The sequence below is a fragment of the Microtus oregoni genome, unplaced genomic scaffold, assembly GCF_018167655.1.
Source record: "Microtus oregoni isolate MIOR12 unplaced genomic scaffold, Mior012 000017F_ref0000208, whole genome shotgun sequence".
Lineage (NCBI taxonomy): Eukaryota > Metazoa > Chordata > Mammalia > Rodentia > Cricetidae > Microtus > Microtus oregoni.
In genome coordinates, this window is record NW_024543076.1 from 29,359,938 (window position 1) to 29,381,708 (window position 21,771).

Below are 21,771 nucleotides of genomic sequence, written 5' to 3' on the forward strand. Positions count from 1 at the left end.
TTCCCAGAATTCTCTTGTTCTCATTGACCCACCTCTACTTCCTGTCTGGTTATCCCGCCTCTACTTCCTGCCTGGCTACTGACCAAAAATGTTTATTAAAAATATTATTGACAGAATATAGACCATGGTCCCACACCATCTAACTGCTCTATCTATTCTACAGAGTGGTTCAGAACTTCAATTTCAAATATTCCAGTATTCCCAAACCTGAAGCTGCCTAAGTATGCCTGACTGTTAGGGCACACTTCATACAACAAGTCTTAGCAATGTAGCCCTTGCTTAATATTTTGTCCTAGGCTTCATAATTGTCGAGGTCTGATCTTAGGTGGAGTAGAGTCTACTTTAGAAGACTACTACTCAGCTATGAAAACAAAGTGAAATTAGGGAATTCACAGATAAATGGGTCGCATGATATTACAAATAATTTTTCTGAGTATTCACTCAGAAATAATCCAGAACCTAAATGACAAATTAGATGTATCAACAATTTATATTTTAATCATCAAAAATTCCAACACAGCAAATGGGAAAAGTTTCTGACAATAAGTCATAAAGGTGAGAGGGGCAAGAAAGCCATGAAACATGTAGCAGGGCCAAGTGTGAAGGGGTGGCAACACAAATGTACGGGGTCCCAAAACAAACAATGACAGACCTAAGACTTAAGGAGAAATAAATACTACTTGGTGATACTGGGTGAAAGGCACGCAATATCTGAAAGCAGCTTAAGGAAAGAAGAAAGGTCATAGGCAGAGGGAAGTAGATGGAGAGGCAAAAGTATGACTGCCAGAGCCTGTGGGGTGTTGTCTGTCACTAGAGAGATTTGTAAGCAAAAATGTCTCTGTGATTGGAGACGATATTGCTAAGGATGCTTTTACATCCCAATTCAGGCACTGTTATTTCTTACTTCTGATCATTTGTTTCTTTCAAGTTCTGAAATTCCCCATTTTATTGTCTATTTAACATTAGTCAACCTTCCATTTATCCTTGAACTAATTCTTTTAAGACTTTGTTGTATTACAAAAACCTGAGAATGGTCCCCATAGACTCCTATAATTGAATGCTTGGGGAGTGGCATTAGGAGATGCGGCCTTGTTGGAGTAGATGTGGCCATATTGGAGGAAGTGTGTCACTGGGGCTTATAATGCTAAAATCAGGCCCAATATCACTAACTCTCCTTGTCGTCTGCTAATCCTGATGTAGGACTTTCTGCTCCTTTTCCAGCACCATGTCTGTTTGACAACATGCTTCCTGCAAGGATGACAATGGATATTAAGTAATGCAGATGTACCTAAAATATGAAATTGATCTTTTCACTGTTAAATGCAGAGAGAAATCAGAAATAGACATTAAAATAGCAAATACAAAAGTAGGTTTCTATGTAGATGTTAATAGAAAATTATGCTTTAAGTTCAGAGAAATGCCTGAAATATCAACCACAATTGAAAGTGAGAACAACACAGTTGAGAACACTGGAGACAGGAGCCCTTGGTGTTTTAAGAGATTTTGTACCTCACGTATCAGTTTTCCTCCCCATCAACATTTGAGTCTCAGTTGAGGAAACTAGCTGCATTGCTGTTTGGTCCTTTTGCAAGGCATTGATTAATGTAATTTGAAAAGAATACATTGTGTGTTTGGTTTGAATGATGAAGTTCACATTCATATTTTACTGAGAGTTTATCCAGATACTTTGCAGATTTCAAAGTGACATCTATTGATTTTTTTAAAAAGCCTAATGAAAGAGAATTTAAAGGCTTAATGATTTCAAACAGTAAAAATTCAAATTGCCAACTGGTTTTTATGAGGTCAGTGTTATAATTAGGTTACCACAAGATTAAATTAGAACTCTGAGAATGTTCTTCACTTTTCTGGAAATATGACTGACATTTACTGCTTTCCATAGACTGAAGAATTGGAGACACACTATCACAGAAACAATACCACTAATAAGCAGAGCTTGACAATATCTCATTCTAATGCTGTAAGGGTTGCACTTGGGTCTTACAATTCTGCCTACAAAATATAGCTTGACATCAGGAATAACTTTATGTGTATTTAAAAATATAGTTTGGTATCAGAAATACATGTCTGTTTGTTGTGAAATTAAGTATATATGCAGAAAAGTCACTTGGATCACATACTTGTCTTAATTAGTTAACACTGAGAGAAAACCACACAGGATGAGAACTTGGCTTTTACCAGATAACTGTGCCTCAGCAGGCGAGATCCTGCACATAACCCCAATCTCATCATAGACAAGTATGAGCCTTTTAGCACATAGCTTTCCAATGTACACACCTGTGGGCTCTTTAGCTGACCTTTGGCACCCTTAGGGAGTCAGGTATTTCTTTCCACCCTTCGCTGTAAACGCCTCTGTCTCTGGTCCAGCATGCCTGCTAAAATGTACAGGACAGTTTGCCTAAAACATGACTGCTTTTATTCTATCTTCCCTTTTGCTTTATTTGTTTAGTTTCTTGCTTCAAGTTCTCCATTCTCCATCTAGATGATCTTCTTTGCCTATTTTTAATGCTTCCTACTTTACCTAAAATTCTGACTGTTTAAAAAGGCCTCCTTCTTAATTTTTTTATATTTTTAATTTCAACTTGAGACTTACGCTGTTCCCTCCTAACTTGGGGGAAATGTTTCAATTCAAAGAAAATAGCTGTAAAAATGCGTCACACCTCCCCATGGTGCCGGTTCCCAGATCTAATTCATTCGTGAAGGTCACCATGTCCCCAAATGTGGAGCCTCTTATTTATAGCTTTGCCCACCCACTTTCGTTTTACATGGCATTGAAGAAAATCGAAGCATTAAAGTGCTTTCCCCTCCTTGAGCAGTCACATTTGAGAAAATAGGAACATTGAAATATTTTAAATCACTCAAAATTGAACATTCTTAATAATAGCCATTCTTCTCATAATTATCACCACTCAGTTTCATTTTTACTAAATAGACTCTTGAACATGACATCTAAATCTTGGAAGAGAAGTGTAAATTATTTTTATTTGAATTTAGAAATTGGTCATTTGCACAGATGTTGACTATGTGTTGCCCTCCTTAAACTTTCAATTTGTTTTTATCACACGCACATGCAAAGGTTCTGCCTGAGTGTACATATGTGCATGCGATGCCATAGCAGAGAAGAGGGGTACCAGATGCCCTGCGACTAGAGTTTCAGGTGGTAACCTGTGCATGCTGGGTATTGGTCCCAAGTCCTCCGCGAGAGTACAAGTACTCTTAACCACTGTGAGTTATCTATCTCTCCAGTCCCTGTTTTGTTTTTGTCCTTTTTTTTTTTTTTTTTTTTTGGTTTTTTGAGACAGGGTTTCTCTGTGGCTTTGGAGCCTGTCCTGGAACTAGCTCTTGTAAACCAGGCTGGCCTCTAACTCACAAAGATCCGCCTGCCTCTGCCTCCCGCGTGCTGGGATTAAAGGCATGCGCCACCACCGCCCAGCTGTTTTGTGCTTTCTTAAAGGCAATTTGATCATGCCTAAAGTGATTCTTTCCCAGAACAGACATCTTGCTACACTAGTAACTATTAAAATCAGAATGAATAGCCCTTGCTGTGTCCTGAGATCACCACTGTTTTTCAGTTAGTGTGTTTGTTTTGTTTGTTTCCTGTTTTTGTCTGTTAAGGTATATTCTCTAGGGGATACAGGTGTCATCTGTGGGAAAAGGTGGTATGAGATTACTTCTAGAATTATGAACACATTTTCCAGATATAATTTTCACACATGATATGAAACAACACTGGGAGGAACTTAACCAGAAGTAGCATCTGTTCAAATATGGAAGCGTAAAAAACAACCAAGTTCAACTTATTAAATGTACCAGTGGGACTTCAACACCCTGTGAGCTCGCCAATGCCTCCTAGGTGGAGACCTTTCCACTAGTCAGAATACACATCATGGTGTTTGCCTTGAACAATAGTAGCTGCTGCCCCCAGGGTTTGCTAATTTCACAAAGCTGTATTTCAGTCTCCCCACCTCCTGTGAAAATGGTGTACTCACCCTGTCTGATGAAGCCATTGGAAAGCAGAATATCAACCTTGGCCCCATCTCTACTACGCAAACTTGTCCTAGGAAATTAGTCGCCTACACACATACAACACATATTACAGAGCCTGGGACCCTTCCTTGATGCTTCTTCTTGTCCTTCTCATGGCTTCTTGGATTTGTTCTGTTGTGTTTTAAACAAGATTTTCCATATTTCTCAGACCGCCTCCTTATCCAGCTTCATTAATAAGGCAATCGATTAAGTCTTCAAGACTAAGTTGGAAAGCAATCTCAGGCATGACTCTGCCTATTGCCCTCAGTTCACAGGGCAGTGACAGCAGCAATTCCCAGGGCTTCCACTTGCTCAGTAGCTGCCTAGTGAAGGAGTGAAAGCCACCATGTGTTTTTCTTCTTAGCTTTTTCCTGTGGCAACTTGACATTACATGTGTCAATGGACTTCTGTTCTTAATCCTAATTGAGTCTGTCTGTTCTCCCATGGTAAACTTTTGATAACGGAGGTAAGTTTTGTTCAACTATTTGGCCTGACACCTACAACTGTCTGTGACTCCCATTAAGTGCTTGATACCTAGCTGGAATAAGCAATGATGACATTTTATGTTCAGCTCTGGTTTAGGAAGACCTTGGCCACTCCCATTGACGTCCTCTTCTTCTGTGAGTGGCAAATAACTCAGGAACTTCTTAAGAGGGTGCTCTGTGCTAGCACTCTTGCTTAATTTTATTTGAATAGGGTGAGAAACAAGAAGATTTCAGTGAAAGCAGGTCATGAAACTTTCTTTGAAGAAAATTAGTACCAGAGAGACCTTCAATATGCACTGATGTAAATGGCCCCAGTGAGAGAACCAATCTGTATTTTGTCTAATAATTAGTAAGAGATGAAGAAAATATACTTATTGAGTGAGGCAAGAGATGTATATGAGAGGTAAAATGGAAATAGAATTAAAAAGGTAAATACTAGAGTATTACTTATTACTGAGGATTTTTTTATTATAAAAAAATCAAAGACGGGACTGAGGAGTTCCATCTGGACCGGTGAGTGTGTGTGATCCAGGGGCGGATTGACCCGGAAGAGACCACAAACCCCCCTCCCCCAGCTCCTTCTGCAGGGCTGTCTTTTTTACACCCGACCCCCCCACAAGCCTGCATCATCTGCTAGGTCCTCTGCTCAGGAACAGTTTTCTGCTCCTACACTAAGGCTACCCACCCAGAGAGGTGAGTACCTGCCTACCGGGCAGGCCTCAAGGACCCCCCCCCCCCAAAGGGAGCACGCACACCTTCAGCTTTTGCTGCAGGGTGTCCTGTGTTCTACTCGTCCCCGCCCTGCCCCCCAAGTTCTCCCTTTTGTCCATGGGTCATTGGACTACCAGGCGTCTATGTTTCGGTGCAGAGAAGTTCCATCTGGACTGGACGGTTCCTGCTTCTACACTGAAGAGTTAGAACCAGAGAGTCAGCCACAGCAAAGACTGGACGAAGACACCAGGCCTCTCCTGGCTCCATTTGAAGGAAGAGATGGGAAGGCGCCAAGGCAAGAATTCCTCTAACAACCTGAAAGGCAACATGATATCACCAGAATCCAGAGATCCCGAAATAAAAATTGTACACCCTACTATAGAAGAATTAGAAGAAATCGACTCAAAAGTGAATTATATGAAAATAATAGAAGACCTTAAACAGGAGGTAAAAAACTGCCATAAACAATTAGAGATCACAAACAAAAAGGTAGAGGAAATGAATAAAGCGCTCAAAGATACCCAAGAAAACCAAGAGAAACAAGAAAAAGCAATCAAACAGGTAAGGGAAGTGGTTCAAGACATGAAGAATGAAATGGAAGTAATGAAGAAAACACAAACCGAGGGAAGGATGGAGATGGAAATCTGGGTAAACAAACAGGAAATACAGAGACAAGTACTACCAACAGATTACAAGAGATAGAAGAAAGAATTTCAGACACTGAAGATACCATAGAGAAAATAAACACACTGATCAAAGAAAACAGCAAAGCCAACAAATTCTCATCACAAAACATTCAGGAAATCTGGGACACAATAAAAAGACCAAACCTAAGAATAATTGGGATAGAAGAAGGAGAAGAAGTATAGCTCAACGGTCCAGAAAATATATTTAATAAAATTAAAGAAGAAAACTTTCCCAACCTAAAGAAGGATATTCCTTTGAAGGTTCAAGAAGCATACAGAAGACCGAATAGACTGGGCCAAAAAAAAATCTCCTCGCCATATAATAATCAAAACACAAAACATACAGAATAAAGAAAGAATATTAAGAGCTGCAAAGGAAAAAGGCCAAGTTACTTATAAAGGTAATCAGCCTTACACCTGATTTCTCTATGGAAACAATGAAAGCCAGGTCCTGTGAAGGTGTAAGTCACAAACAATGCCACACAAGTTTGGAATTATGATTAATAGGGTGGTATTTATTTAAAGGGGAAAAAACTTACAGATCACCGTCAGTCCTCTGCACAACCAGGAAGGGAGTCTAGTCACTGGTGGAGCAGGAAGTGAAGAGAGAGAGGTGAGGGAAGTGGCCGCTTTTTTAAAGGGAGAGAGACCACGCCCCAATGGGCTGGTATCTCAGTGGCTATTGGCTGGAGGAGTGGGAGAACCTCCCGCAACAGTCCTGGATAGATGTACTGCAGAAACTAAGAGACCATGGATGCAAGCCCAGACTACTATACCCAGCCAAGCTTTCGTTCACTATAAATGGAGAAAAAAATCAAAGACGGTGGCAAAGGCCAACCTTCCTAACAGCTCATGTGATCTAGCCCCTCCCCTCTCTCTCTTCAACTTTCTCTGTGTTTGCAATGCATTTTCTCATCCATATTTAACACATCTCTTGCCTCCACCGTGATTATATTAGAAATTCAAGATAAGTGAAACCATGTTTCAGAAAATATCTCCTGTTTTGTTTTGAAGGCATAGTTTCCGTATACCTGCCCTTCCCCTCCTTCAATGCCCCTTTCTTCCTCTTTTCTATCACTTTTACCCTCTTTGCTTTTCAAGGGAAATTGCATTTGGGTATTTTTGATTGCATTCTAAGATGTTATTACCAAAATATTATGCTATTTGGATGCCTTAATATTTAAAATTCTAGTCTTTAATGATAAGAGAATGTGGGTTGAACTGAATAGATTTGTGCTATGGAAATGTTCTCTTTCCTTCGCACCCAAGGGAGGGGGAAAGATGCATCCTTTGGAAGGGAAAGATACATCATTTGGAAGTCTACTGAAGAAGCTGTGACTGACATGTGAAGTCCAGTCCTTCACTGGGTTCTTTCCTGACTCTAAAATTCAGAGGACCTACTTCTTGTCTTTGCCTCTGTTCACTTGGCCATAGACACATTTGTAATCCTCTCTTCCAAGTGCTCCTTTCACTATATTTATCAATTAGAGACTTTAATTTTTTGAACTATCCTATCTTTGTTGTTGTTGCCATCATTTTTTTTGTATTTATTTGTTTGTTGTTTGAGATAGGGTTTCTCTGTGTAATTCTGACTATTCTAGAACTACCTCTATAAACCAGGCTGGCCTCGAACTCACAGAGAGCCAACTGCCTCTGCCTCCTGAGGGCTGGTATTAACGGTGCTATCCTATCCTTTTGACTGTTTTATGTATTGAAATATTCTTCAAACTTAAAAATATTCAGAGACTTTTAAACTATAGTGTATTGATTTTTGTGTGATATACTAGTGGAAACCATAATTTGAAAGAATATTACCATACTGACTTGTACTATTTAAATTTTAAAAAATATCAATCTATTACCCCTAAGTTAATTTTTGTTTTGACACAAGAGTGCGACCTTTATTCCCCAGATCCTACTGTTCAGACCATGCAAAGACAACCTTCAAGAGCCAGTATTCAACCTAACAAAAGTCCCACTGTCAAAATTTAAATAAATTTAATTTTTAATGATAAATTATTTTTAATCATAGTTAGGTAGTATAGTATCAGACTAACTGCAGCCCCAGTGATTCTTTGTTTAGCTCCTGGGTTCATTCATTTCACTCTGGCTCTTCCTAGCTTTGATTTCTCAACATGTCAAATTGGCCTGAGGATTTATTGTACTTAAATTGTACTAAGAAACAAGCAAACAAACATACAAATGACAACAGTCCAATGAGATAACATATATGAGGGACCTTGAAAAGTCAAAAAAAAAAAAAACTGTGACAACCATTTTAAGCCTCATTCGAAGTTACTTACCTATCTTTAAAAATATAATGTCCTAGACTTTATCAACTCATCACAGATTTTACTTCCAAATTTTTAGAGGGCCATGCTATGCAGTCAAGAAATATAATTTATCCAAACCAACAGCTTGACTGATCGTTTAGAATATATTTAATTTGATGTGTCACATTTTAATGACCACTACAGCTGGAAGGACTAAAGGGAAAGATAAAATAACCAGTCATTTGTTCTCTTTTCATAGAATGGCCTTAGATCCAGATGTTAGATCTTCATGAAAATTTCTATCACATGGAATTAGTGGCTTCATCTAATTTTAAGAACCTAGAAATTTAATAATGAAAAACTTCATAAACATGCCTAGTATTCTCCTCTAATATTGAATAAGCTTCACTGACTATTTGTTTACTTGAACTGAAATGTACTCATAAGATGTGTCTTTGTGTGGAAAGGAATGCTATCTCCCCCCCGAGAATCTGAGCTTGTCACAGACATCACTTGCACAGCCAAGGCAGATCTCATTGCCCTCTACAATGGTGCATTGTTCTTCCTGTCCCTTTCTGATGTTTCTAACTTCTGTTTGCCTCGAGGGAGAAGACTCCAGTGGAGGACGCTCTTTGAAATCCTACATGGAAGAAGTGAGTTTTAAGAGGACCTCACAAATATAACATGCCATCTGTCTATCATGTGAGATGAAACACTCACCTGGGCGTTTCCCATCCATCTCCTGTTCGCTGGTCATGTTTAGAAACGTACAATAAATACCGTTATCAAAATTGCTTTTGTTCCTCATTGATAGAGAGATACTTTCTACCCAGTTATCCTGACAATGAAGGAGAAAGTCCATGAACCTAGTACTGCCATATGTTTCCATTCACAAACATTTGTTGATATACTTGTAAATGAGAAGCATATGTTTTGTACTGGAAATGGACAAAACAGAAGAAAGAAAAAAAGAAAGACACAATCTTATAATAGGTCAGCACTCATTCATGTGACAAATGCCTGTCATGGTGCTATTTACTGTACCTATCAAAATGTAAGGCACATTCTTGGAAGATGCCTTAGATTCTTGAGTTTCTTTGTAAAGATACTGAAGAGTGTTCTGTGTCACAGAGCTTTGCACTGACTGACAGGCATTTGGAACCCCTCAGAATGTTTGCAGAGCCCCTGAGACCTGAAGCAAACCCCTGACACTCATTAAGAAATCCCCGTGTCTGCAGACAGTGAAGGCAGTTCAGTGATAGGACCTAATACTTGGACCGAATGCTACTTCTCAACAGGAAACTACCTGTTCTGCACCTCTTCCTAATTCAAGAGTCTATTCAAAAGACCTCAGATCTGAGCATACTATGTGGTTCTTATCAGGATGGTGCATGGGTACTGAAATTCTCACTTGTTTCCAAATGTCACAAGGAGAGGAATGTGGAATGCACATTCTCTGTAGGTTTGCTTATCTATCCAGAGATAATTGAAGCTTTCCAAAAAGCATGGGGAGGAGGAATGATTGACAGGAAAGAAATAGCTAGGAAGACGTAGAGGTTCACAAGCAGCAAAATGAATGGGAAAACACAGTAGGATTGGAACACTAAAATTCAATTTACTGAGTTTGATACAAAGACTTAGAATATATTTGAACAACTGATGTTACACACAGGGAAGAAAATATATTTCCCAGAGGCCCACCAATAATCTGTGGTCAAGTAAGCTCTTGACCCCAGCCTCACTATTTGTTGGTAGGGCTGAACCATAGGCTTCCACAGAAAGGCTGGGGATGCCTCTTGCTTCAATCTAAGGCAGTGAAAGGAGATTATGGAGGTATATACCAAGAATAAGCTTGGTAGGAGTTTTGTTATTTGTGCCTTCTCATTAGAAGTGCTTTGCAAGGCTCACTGCTCAAGTGCGATCACATCAACACCAGCTGGAATCTTAGAATTCACTCAGAACCAAGGACTTAGTCTTCTTGCTAAGCTTGCTAAGGTCTTCATGGGTTTATAAATACCCTAAGCTATGGAAAGCAGTTCTGTATCTAGTTCTTTACGGCATGATTTCTAGAGACTGAAATCATGCTTTGTGGGGACACTTCCCCCATTCTGTATTCTATAAAAAGAGGAAATATTTATTAATGCGTTGGAGTGTTGTGTATACTCATCTGTTCTCAGTCATGCTTTGCTTGTTTATTGGAAATATAAATCTTTTTAGTTTATGGGATTCATTACTGACTGTCCGAGTGTGTTTTCAAGTATGTATGAGTCATTCAGTGTAAATGTTACCTGTCTATCACTATGGTTCATTATTGCATGGGATTTTCATTTTATATAGGCTGATATTTAGATGTTAGATATTCGCAAATGAATAAATTATGATAACAGTAAAATTGTATAGTATTTATTAGTGACTTATGACTTAGTATGGTTTTTTCAAACTTTTATGCATTTTGTCTTTGGGGAATATACACTCAACTTCTCCACTGGAAGCTTGTTTACAATGTGAGACACCAAATGGCATTTACTTTCTTTTTCTTTTCTTGATTATAGTTTTATTTCATTTTTTCCCTACAGGTTGTAGAATCAGCAAAAACAAAACAAATGACAATAAAAATCCCGACAGTATTTGCGAATATTAAAAGCAGTGGAATACAAACTGAGCTTGCAACATTCACGTTTATTTAGCACACACTAAAATGTAGATAAACCATGCTGTTGATGTCTTAATATATTTAACATTTCTTCTTAAACTTTGAGCAGCTCAACAGATCAAAGTCTCTGTTCTTTTGTTTTGTTTTCTCTTGGTGGGATTGTTTTTTTTTAATTCATTTATTTGCTTACTTATCTAAATATAGTCACGGGCTGTAACCATATGACATTAACCAATTGTGTTGAGATCTAAATAGAAAAGCTGAGGCAACATAAATCTCCCTTAAAATTAAGCCTAAAATTATTCTATATAATAATAGTCTATACAATAATAAGCCTAATCTTATTCTACATAGGGTATTTCTAACATTCTGGCATTCAACTTTTTCTTTGGGTAGGGGGAAATTGTAACTCACCATGTAGACGAGGTTGGCCTTGAACTCACAAAATTAAGCCTTACCCTGTCTCCCAAGTGCAGGAATTAAAAGAATATACCATTAGATTCAGCTAGCATTTGGATATTTGAGCAAATAAAAAAAATAAGATAGCTTGTGAGTCTGCTTTTCCAATCTCCAAAAAAGCTCTGAAACTTAAATTTAAGAAATTGCACATTTTCACATGAGTCACCTGCAATATAGGAATAATTTCAAAATACAAACACTTTATCATTTACTATCGTAAGACTAATGCTTACCCAATAAAGTGAATTCAAAAACAATTCATCAAATTTAAATATTCTTAAACCTTTTATAAAGTGATGGAGGAGGGTCATCTTTCTATCTGTTGTTTCATTGGTTAAATAAAGAAACTGCCTTGGCCCTTTAATAGGACATAAAATTAGATAGGCAGAGTAAACAGAACAGAATGCTGGGAGAAAGAAGCTGAGTCAAGGAGTCGCCATGATTCTCCTACCGGACACAGACTCAGGTTAAGATCTTCCCTGGTAAGACACCTCGTGGTGTTACTGGGATATTAGAAATGGGTTAGATCGATATGCAAGAGCTAGCCAATAAGAGGCTGGAACTAATGGGCCAGGCAGTGTTTAAAAGAATACAGTTTCCGTGTAATTATTTCGGGTAAAGCTAGCCAGGTGGCGGGAAGCACCCCTCCGCTCCTAATGCAACAATAAAGACACTAATGGACTTAAAATATCATGTTACCTCGAGAAATAATATGGAATAAGCACAATGCAATGGCTTGAAATGCCCTAGCTATAGATAGAGGACATGGGGTAGACACAGACAGTCAGCAACCTAAACAGTTAAGAAGTCAATCCAGATACAGCGTCTGAAACTTTAGAAAGCAATCACGACTGCACGAAGGTGGTGATGGCCAGATGACAGAATAGCAACAGCACAGGCAGCGTGAACTCACTCAGGGTGACAAGTCGCAGCTTTGGTCTCTCTGAGGGTGCCAGGCAGGAAATACAGCACTGGGAACATGGAGACTTGCCTGGCTCTTGGGCTTGGCTTGCCAAACGCACCATCTGAACTGGAGATGGACTGATTTCCGTGCAACACGACTCTGAGTCCTTCTGGCACCCACTCGGGCTTGCCTGGCTTCCTCCGTGTTGCGCTCTGTGACCTTCAGTGAAATGAGCTTCCAGCTATATTTCTGATGGGGAAGGCACATTTGCTTATAGAAAGTGAGTAATATACATTGTGTTCTTCAGATGTACTGACTTTGGAAAATCAAATTAACTATTATAACTACCATTGTTTCTTCCCTTTAGGGAAGTATACATTTGCATTACGGTTTGCCAAACAAAATCTTCTTTGACCATTGATATTTGAACATTTTTCACATCCGTTGTTAAATGACAGTTCTTAAAAGCTTATATTCACAGAGCTCATAGAAATACAAAGTGAAGTCAGGACTGGGATAATAGCTCAGTCAGTGAACTGTTTGCCTTGTAAGTACAAAGACAATTCTATCCCTGAATCCATGTTAAAAAGCGAAACAGTTCAATGTGGTAGAGGAAGTTTGTGGCAGCCTGCCTGGGGAATCAGTGACAAGCTTGATGCCATGGGCCAGCCTAGCCTACTTGGTGAAGTTCACGTCAGAGAGAGACCTTGTCTCAGAAAGATAGTGGGGGACACATGAGGTTGTCCTTCCCCCACTTCCTCATCCTTGTGCACTCTCCACATACATGTGCCCATGAATGCACACACACCTAGAGGAATGCATGCCAAATTTATAAAACCAATAATTTAATGAGGGAGCAGGCTAGCTGTTATGACCCCTCAAAGGAGAATCCATTCACCTAAAAGGACAAACAAGGAATGTTAAAATGGCGTTTTAAAAAGATGAAAAGTAGCAAAATAAAACCCATTTCCACAGGCTAACAGTCGATTGCATTTGCAACGGATGCAGTTTGCGTCTACATAGAGAAGAAGCATTTGTGGTGTTATTATTTCCTATAGAGTGTATAGTGTGAAATTGCTGATGTCAAAGGACTCAGGCATCCACAGAATCAAGAGACTAGAAGGGAATGCTGGAGACATGACTAATTTTCCATGGACTACGATAATCTTTCATTCTTTTCTCTGGGGAAGAAGTCATCAAACAGCAAACATTGCACAGCGCAGTGGCGTGTTTTCCTGATGCTCAACACAGAAGAGCACACAAGACAGACTAAATTCCAAAAGAGTTTAAATTCATTTTGTTCTTTCTCCTTTTTAAACAATTTATCATATCCTCTATAATTTTGTTATGATTTTTTTCTTTTTTTCAGAACCTATTCATTAAAAATTATAGCTCCCAGATTTAGTTAATTTTTTCATTGTTTCTTGCAGTTCTCAAATAATTGGGCTACAGAAACACTATTTGCAAAAAAAGAAATTAATGATTTCAGACAAATCGTATGAGACATTTTGTTAACAAGTGCTAAAAGGTAGTATTAGCTTTGCTAACTTACCTGTAAAAATGACTTAGAGGAATTTTACTTTAGTAGAAGTACATAATTAATTCTTTGCCACTTGAAATCATTTATGAAATATATCTGGGGCATAGTAATTTATTTTATGTACATCATACCTTAAAATTATTGCACTTATTTATTTCATGTGTGGGTGTTGGCATGTGTGTAGAAGTCAGACGACAACTTTCATTTCTTTCTTTCCATCATGTAAGTCCTAGGGATAAAACACAGATCGTCAGGCCTGCTGGCAAATGCCTTTATTCACTGAGCTAACTCACTCACTAGCCTTATGTACTCCACGATTTATGGACCATTGTTTTAGAGGGAGTCCATGACTTCAGAATTCAAATGAAACCAAAGAAGCTTGTCTGATATTAAAAAAAAAACAAACAAACAAAAAAACAAACAACAAAAAAACAAAGAAAGGAAACATCATCAGTACATTATTTGTATGTTTGTACTCAAGGAAAAGAAATAATTAATTCAGAATTAAAGCATTGCTTTCAACAAAGGACACTTTTCTCCCCTCTGAATATACTGCACTTCTGTGGTCAGATTAACAGCATTTGGAGAATATAAAGTTTTTGCTCTGCCAGCGGATCGAAGGATCTGTTGATTCAAGACTAGTAGCTGTTCTCCATAAGATTCCTGCCCCTTGTTCCCACCACTCCTAGTCCCTGGGTATTTGCTGCCCTTATGGCATCCTTTAGAAAAAGGATGCATGGCATTCCTTTGACATGCAGCCCCAAGAGTGTGCTACACTGTGATGTAGCTTAATATCCTGCAGAAAATTTTTGAATAATTTTAGCAGGGAGACACACATCAGCTCTTGGTTTTGAAAAATGTTCAGGATTTTAACTTCTTGACCCCAACACAAAGAATTATAGGTAGACTGATGGGCAAGCTTCAGACATGTGGCACTCTTGCCTACATTGGGACCTTTTATTTCTAGCTCCAGCACAGGGAGAGCTAAAGAGAATCTAACAGTAATACTTGCTCAGTGTTCATGATGCTATGTCAACAGTGTGAAGTTCTTCCCAAACTCTGCTGAGCCTTGTTCCATGTCTACTTTATACTACTTGCAACAAATGAAGATCAATCACACATTCAAGGTATTAGCATAGAAAGCCAATTGATGATATTGCTTCATATCTTGAACCATGGTAGGGAAAATAACAAGACTGACTTATTAATCATATCCTTTCTTTTAGGAATGGATTTTAATATTTGGCACAAGAAACTGAAAAACAAAAATACTTTTTTTAAAATTAATAAACATTGTTTTCCTCGGCTACTTTATACTTTCTATTTTAATTGAGGAGCTTCAGCCTTTGATTTCTCCTTAGTAAATTAAAAATCATCTTTCATTTGTATTGTCTTTAAACATGGGAGATTGCGTGCTCTGTTTTGGGAATTTTTAGAATGTGGTTTTTCCTCTTTGTTTCATAAGACGTAGTGAAATTATTTCTGCATATACACACACATGCACAGAATTTTAAACCAAATAAACTCAATATTTTCATATTTTCACAGCTTCTTTGAGCAGTTCTGCAAGGCCCAATCTCATGGTTGACAAGGATTCAAAAATTAAATTAAATCCTAACAATACACTTTGGTTTACATGTAAATTGCATATTTTAAGATGGTTTAACTTTTTTTGTGCTAGATTCCCCCTCAATAACCCACCCAAGAGTCTTTCCTGCTCACCTTTCTGAAAGAGTTGGGGCCTAGATGTGGCTGGCTTGTGAAGCCCCAGACATGATCTAAACCAACGCCTTCACCCGCTCTATGCTCTCTGAAGAGGGGTGGTACAGGTGGAGGCTGAAATGCCCACAGACATGTATTTGGAATGTTTTGTGTGGTACTGGTTATCCTTTTAAAAGCTGTGGTCATTAGGCTATGGGGCTGTTGTGTGGAAGCTGGACAGTGAAGGGGGCTTTGACGGCTAGTCCCATTGGTGTCTGCAGCTTGCTCTCTTTGCTTTCTAGTCTACCTCCACATGAACCTCCATTATTGCTGGCTACAACTATGGTAGACCCAGCAGCTCTGCTGCTTCTCTACAACCGTGATTTCTCCTGAAGTTTCTTCTATGAAGTATGTTTTTTACAGCAACAGGAAGAGGAACTAACACAGGAGGGAAGACGAGGGCATTGAACCAGCCAGGATACAAGTTCTAATTTCTCACACCCTGGGCAAACACATTTCATTGTGGAAATCACTCTCATTTGATAGGAATTTACATTCAACACACAGACTGTTTTAAAGTGTTGCTGGCACACACACACACACACACACACACACAAAATCAGGCCATTATTTTTTTAATGAAAATCATTTCCAAAAATTATGCTTCTTTTGCCTCAATTATGTTTTAACTTTATTGTAGTTTTAGAGTCACAGAATTTTTACAAAGACCTAAGAGTACCTTGTTTCTCCTGCTCAGAGTCCAGCTACTACTATTAACACATCACATTATTATGTGATACAGTATGGGACATTTTTCACAATTACCCATTGCTGGCTCATTAGTAATGAAATCTACATATTGTTCAGATTTCCATGACATGGGGTTTGAAGTAGAATTTAGCACAAAAATAAATATTCTTTGTTCCAAGATCTCATGAAGGAAGATACATTTCATATCATGACTCACTGTCTTTCGCTTTATTGGTTAGAACCATAAATACACTGACAAAGTGCATTTATGAAAAGAAAATGCAGAGATATAAATCCTATTTGTATTGTTTTTTTTATTGGAGGTATGTATAACCAGGTAACCAGGTGACTGCCTTGACTGCTTGCCTTGCCGTGGTCTTTGTCAGTTTACTGTGAACTTGGGCCTTTTTCTCTCCCTTTCTGTGCCACCTGTTAAATTAAAGTCACCCCACACAACTCAGAGTGGGAACAATTTTCATGTTTAAGAGCAAAGTGTGTACATGATTTATCCCAAGTCTTCCTATATGTGTATTTGTGACAGATTTTATTGACTTTTATATTTTAGTAGAAAATTTTTTTACTAAAATATGTAAAATATTTTGGATTTAAACTTTTATTCCTGTGTTTTAGGGATGAATTTTCCCTCCTTGACTCCTTGCTTTCTAATGATCTTCCTCTCTTTTCTTACCTTCTCCTACATAATTTCTTACTTGATGAGTCTCTATTTTGAAGCAGATACTTGTCATAGGTTCTTGGAATGTCCAATTCAAGAAGCTTCTGTGTCTTTAAGGAGTCATGTTATTATTACTAGGGCAGGAAACTATGAATGGATACTTACTATATAGTAATTGTTATAATGACTCATTAATGCCGTAAAAAAAAATGAGGGGTAACTTGTCTTGAAGGGTCAGGAAAAACTCCCAGTTTATATTGTGATCAAGCCCTGAAAGAGGGTTGTCATCTAGGAGAGAGTGATAAGGAAGCTCAGTATAAAATATCTTGTTAGATTAAAAGGAATGACAACATTGAAGGACTACCAAACAATTATTGCTGGAGACAGAGGTGGGAAGGAGACTGTAGGAATCAGAAACCAGCTTGAATTAGATTTTCTCCATGAAGTAATGCTATAGCCACACACACACACAAAAAAAAAATTGTAAGCAAGGAAATGATAACACCATACAACTTCTTTCAAATCTCAGCCAGAAAAGACTGATGAAGCTATCTAGAAAGTGTAGAAAGTTGGTCCTTGAAATTTCATGTTACTGCATCAGAATGAGAATGATGGGTTGTGTGTAGTCATTGCCAGAAGGGAAGGAGCAGAGTAAAGAAGTATCTGAGACATATTTCAACTGAAACACAGAATTGAAGCTGAATGGGATTCTATGTGTCTGTAGTCCTGGCTACTCGGGAAACTTACATAGTGGAATCCCTTCAACTAGGAGTTTGAGACCAAACAAAAAAGACAGTAGCAAGAGAGAGAAGGTAGTGAGCAAATAATCATCAAGGGAAACAAGTATTAACCATCCTAATCGCCATTCTTGTTAAAGAAATTAAAGTATTAATGTTATTAAAGGCTTCTTGTATCCAATTTTTCCTTGTGCATTTTGTGATGATATTTCTAAGGATGATTTATATAAAACATTAATTTAGAAGGGTCATTGATGTGGTGTCTTCTGTGTAATTACTAGTCTCTAAATCTTACTAAAGAAGAATTTAAATTAAAATGACTTTAGAGTCAAGAGATTCATATATATGACATGAAATGGATTTAAGCTTAGAATATGGGAAGTAAGTCTTAGGGCTTTTGAACATGCAGATTGTGCAAACTGAGGTGTTCAACTGCATTGTTGATGTGGTAGCAGCCTAGACTTTAATTGAAATCATCTTTTCTCTGGCAGGATGAGTCTTTAAAGCAATTGCAGGTTGTGCATCAGCCATGGCTCTTGCCAAGCGACACAGAAAGTGAAGGCATTGAAGCAGAGCAGGACAAACGTGAGTCGATGCCATGTTCTGTGATAAATGACTTCTACCAACTCCACACTAACATTAATTCAGTGTTAATCTTGCTGTGGGTGAGAGGTTGATAAACTAACTTTTGAAACATGCATTGTTTTTCTTGATATCAGCAGAGCATGGTGAAGCTAAAATCTCTTATGAATACTATAGGATAGTGTTAGTGACAACTTGGGAATATTTGAAATTTCAAGATACCTTATGGTTGGGTAACTGTTATATGAAATGTTATACTTATCAGTTAAATTATGAATAAAATAGTCTTGGAATAAGTAGCTTGGAGTCTAAATGGAGCTTTCTAAATCTGAAGCAATTACTAGAAACCTGGAACATGCATAGAAAAAAAAAACCATGCACACACAAGTCAGCCCACTCCTCTCCCTGTCCTGTCCATTCATATTTAAATATACATGAGCACATATATTGTTTTGTTCAGTAATGAATCACTGAATTCCTTTGAAGCCTTTATAAAATTTATATTAAAAAAGAAACACAAACAACCATTGCACGTATTATACAGACATGCTACATGTATGATTTGAGTGAGATTATCTATCAAATCTAACAATGGTGCCTAATTTGGCAAAGCCAACAATCTTATAGAATGGCATTTGGTAATTGCCTCTGTGTGACTCTGGTAAACTAACTAAAACATGAATACAAGAAAAGGACCTGTAACAGTGTATTGTAAGCAATCCCATATTCAGACTTACCTCCTTTCTCCAAAACCTTATGATGAGTTTTTAGAATGGACTTACATACCCAAGCAATATAAAGGAGATAAAAATCCTCAGAACTTTTTTCAGCCTCAGACATTTAATACATATTGTATTTTTTGTATGCAGTCTTTCAAAACTTCTGAATTTTCTCCTCTTCCAATAAGGTGCAAACTAGTAGTTTCTTTCATCCAATTTAGACACTTAGTAAGTCTCCACAAATACCAGAAGTATGAATCAATATGAGTCATTGAGTGAATGAACAATGGGGGGTTTTGGTGTTTTTAAGCTTGTCTATTAAGGAAAATTGAGATTAAAAATTAACAATAATATTATTATATTACCTATAGTTATATTACAATTTTGACATTGGATACGTAGCTTATTCATGAATTTTGCTGAGTTATCTATCAATCCTTCTAAGAAGACCATTTATAAACTCTTGAATTCAGACCTAGGACCAAAAATACTTGATCTTAGCAATGCTGTACAAAGAGGTGACCCTTGACAATGGTAAATTGTTTGAAATAAAATCAGGGCTTAAAATAATTGGGTGGTAATAAGAGCCATCTGGAGATGGAATGCTAGCATGCATTGTAGCCGGACTCAGAGCACAGACATGCAAATATTTGTCGAGTGGCTTCCAATAGCCAGGTGCTGGGACATGTGCAAGTTGGAGCCACTGAAACTCTGGCATCTTCTCGACTTGCTCTCCACGTGTGTGGTTTGTAGGACAGCTGGCAACACACAGATAGATCATCTATGCCTGTTTTCTCAGCAAAAAGAAATAGATGGTATAAATCTGTGTGAGCCAGGAAGCCTACATGGAGTTCATAGCTTTACTTACTGGGAATTTGTAAGTATGGAAGGGAACAGCCCATCTTTCCAGCTGTAACACCTGTTTCTTGACTCACCTTTTTATAAATGATCCAGGGAATGTTATGAAATCACTTAATTTCTCCTGAGACAAAACCATCATGGAAGAAAGTTTCCAGAAAAATCTCAGGATCATTGCAGAAGTGCACATTTCTACTTGCATTGCTTTTAAAGAAGATTTAGCCCAAATGTTGTTTAATATGTACCTGTAAGAAAAGATACTTTGAACAACTGAAGGCAATTTTCCTTTTTAAGTTTTTATTCTAAACAAACAGAGCTCTTGCTTAGGGAGATTTCCTCTTTGTTCTTTTATTAAGAAATTCTAAGCTACAGAACAAACAAACTCATGTCTAGGGTGCTCATATATGTTTGGATATCTCAGATTATAATTCAAAGCCTTTAAATAAATTAATTACAGATGTCTGAATCTTCAGGAGTTATTCATGATCCAAAATCAGCTCTGTACATTGTATATGACTCTGATTTCTGCATTTTAAATATATCCTTGGGTGATTATTGCTAATCCCAAAAAAATGACGACTATTGCAACGAGAAGTTCAAGGAAATAGAGGATGCTGCTCTCAATATTGATTTCATATTGGTCCTCTGCTCTCTAGATCTTTTCTTTTCATGATCTAGAGGTCAAGTTTGTATATAAAATATGAGATAGAGGAAGAAACAAGAGTAGAACTGGGAGGAGTGGGCACAGAGAGAAACAAGGAGCAGATCCTCCATACTGAAGTTTAATGTTTATAAAATCATAGTTGAAATGCCAGACAGCATTCTTTTCAATTTTAGATTTTTCACTAAGATTTTTAAAACTGAAGTTGCATGACTATATTAGTTCCCACTCCCTCTCCTCCTCCTGCCCCACCCTTCCTTCTCATCCTCCCATCCACTCCTCAGAAAGGAAAGGCTTCCCATGGATAGTCAATAAGGAAACAGACAAGCATTCCTTAATTATATCTTGTATTTTTTTAAAAAGTATTTTTGTGTGGGGACACTAAATGGTCATGATGTACTATAGTTCTTTGAACAAGGTTCACTTGCAATGTATAATGCCATAATTTTCATCTTTAGCATCATAAACTAACCAAAAGCTAAAAGTAAAAAAGGAAACAAACAAAATGCCCAAACACAAATTGCCACAAAACAAAAGTTGTATAAAATGAAGAAGTACCAGCCAGGCATGTAAATGACAGCTATGATGCCAGCACCCTAGAGGCTGCCAGAGAATGATCCTGAGCCTGTGACCAGTCTGGGCTACACAACCAGACCCTGACTCAGAAAACAAATAAGGGTTGGGATGGTATTTAAAGGGTAGCTATGCTGTGGTGCATTGAGATGTCAGAGGCAGCTTAAGACTCTAGGAACTCTGAGTTGAAGAGAAATCTATTGCGAGAGGGCAGTGAACGCTGCCCATAGGTCAGTGTTGTTGGGGCACCATCTGCTTTATATGACCTAACATTATGGGTTATTCAAAGCTTTTGGTTCACTTGCAGGACTGTGAGTAATTTTGATGATTATTTTCAGCCGATTGCTATGGGAGCTGATTTTTGGTGATGCACATGCCACCATTCAGAAATATTTCTGTTCACAGTATTCCTTTTTGCTTCATTCCAGTTTTCACTCTCACCATGGCATATAGAGTTAGACAATATCTGCCCGAGTCTTAGTTTCAAAAGAAAGCATTACAAAGCAAAATAGATTCTTAATAAAAATATAGAAAATTACCTTTGTGGAACTTTACTTATTGCTATATTTGCAACTTTAAGTCATTGATGTGGTGACAGATTATCAAGAGGGACAAAGCAACTCTATACTTTTAAATGAACACACCAAGCACACAGATTATACTGGGTTAAATGGTGGAAATATTGCCCATTGTTTGGCTGGAGGAAACACTTCTGATATTCTTCTAAAATATATACATAATAAAGTCACTGCATAGCTCTAC

The 21,771-nt window shown here is 37.8% G+C and overlaps 1 protein-coding gene across 8 annotated transcripts in view; it reads left to right on the forward strand.

Annotated features, from left to right (window-relative positions):
• CUNH8orf34 (chromosome unknown C8orf34 homolog) overlaps window positions 1-21,771 on the forward strand; it is a 381,887-nt gene that overhangs the window by 342,547 nt on the left and 17,569 nt on the right. For 6 of the 8 annotated variants that reach the window (XM_041667625.1, XM_041667629.1, XM_041667628.1 and 3 more), the window contains 2 exons: window positions 8,805-8,852; window positions 18,108-18,201. The exons of 1 other annotated variant lie outside the window; for it this stretch is intronic. In XM_041667625.1, the coding sequence (XP_041523559.1) occupies window positions 8,805-8,852; window positions 18,108-18,201 (142 nt within the window). The remainder of the gene's footprint in view (window positions 1-8,804; window positions 8,853-18,107; window positions 18,202-21,771) is intronic. One more of the 8 variants, XM_041667626.1, reaches the window with a different exon arrangement.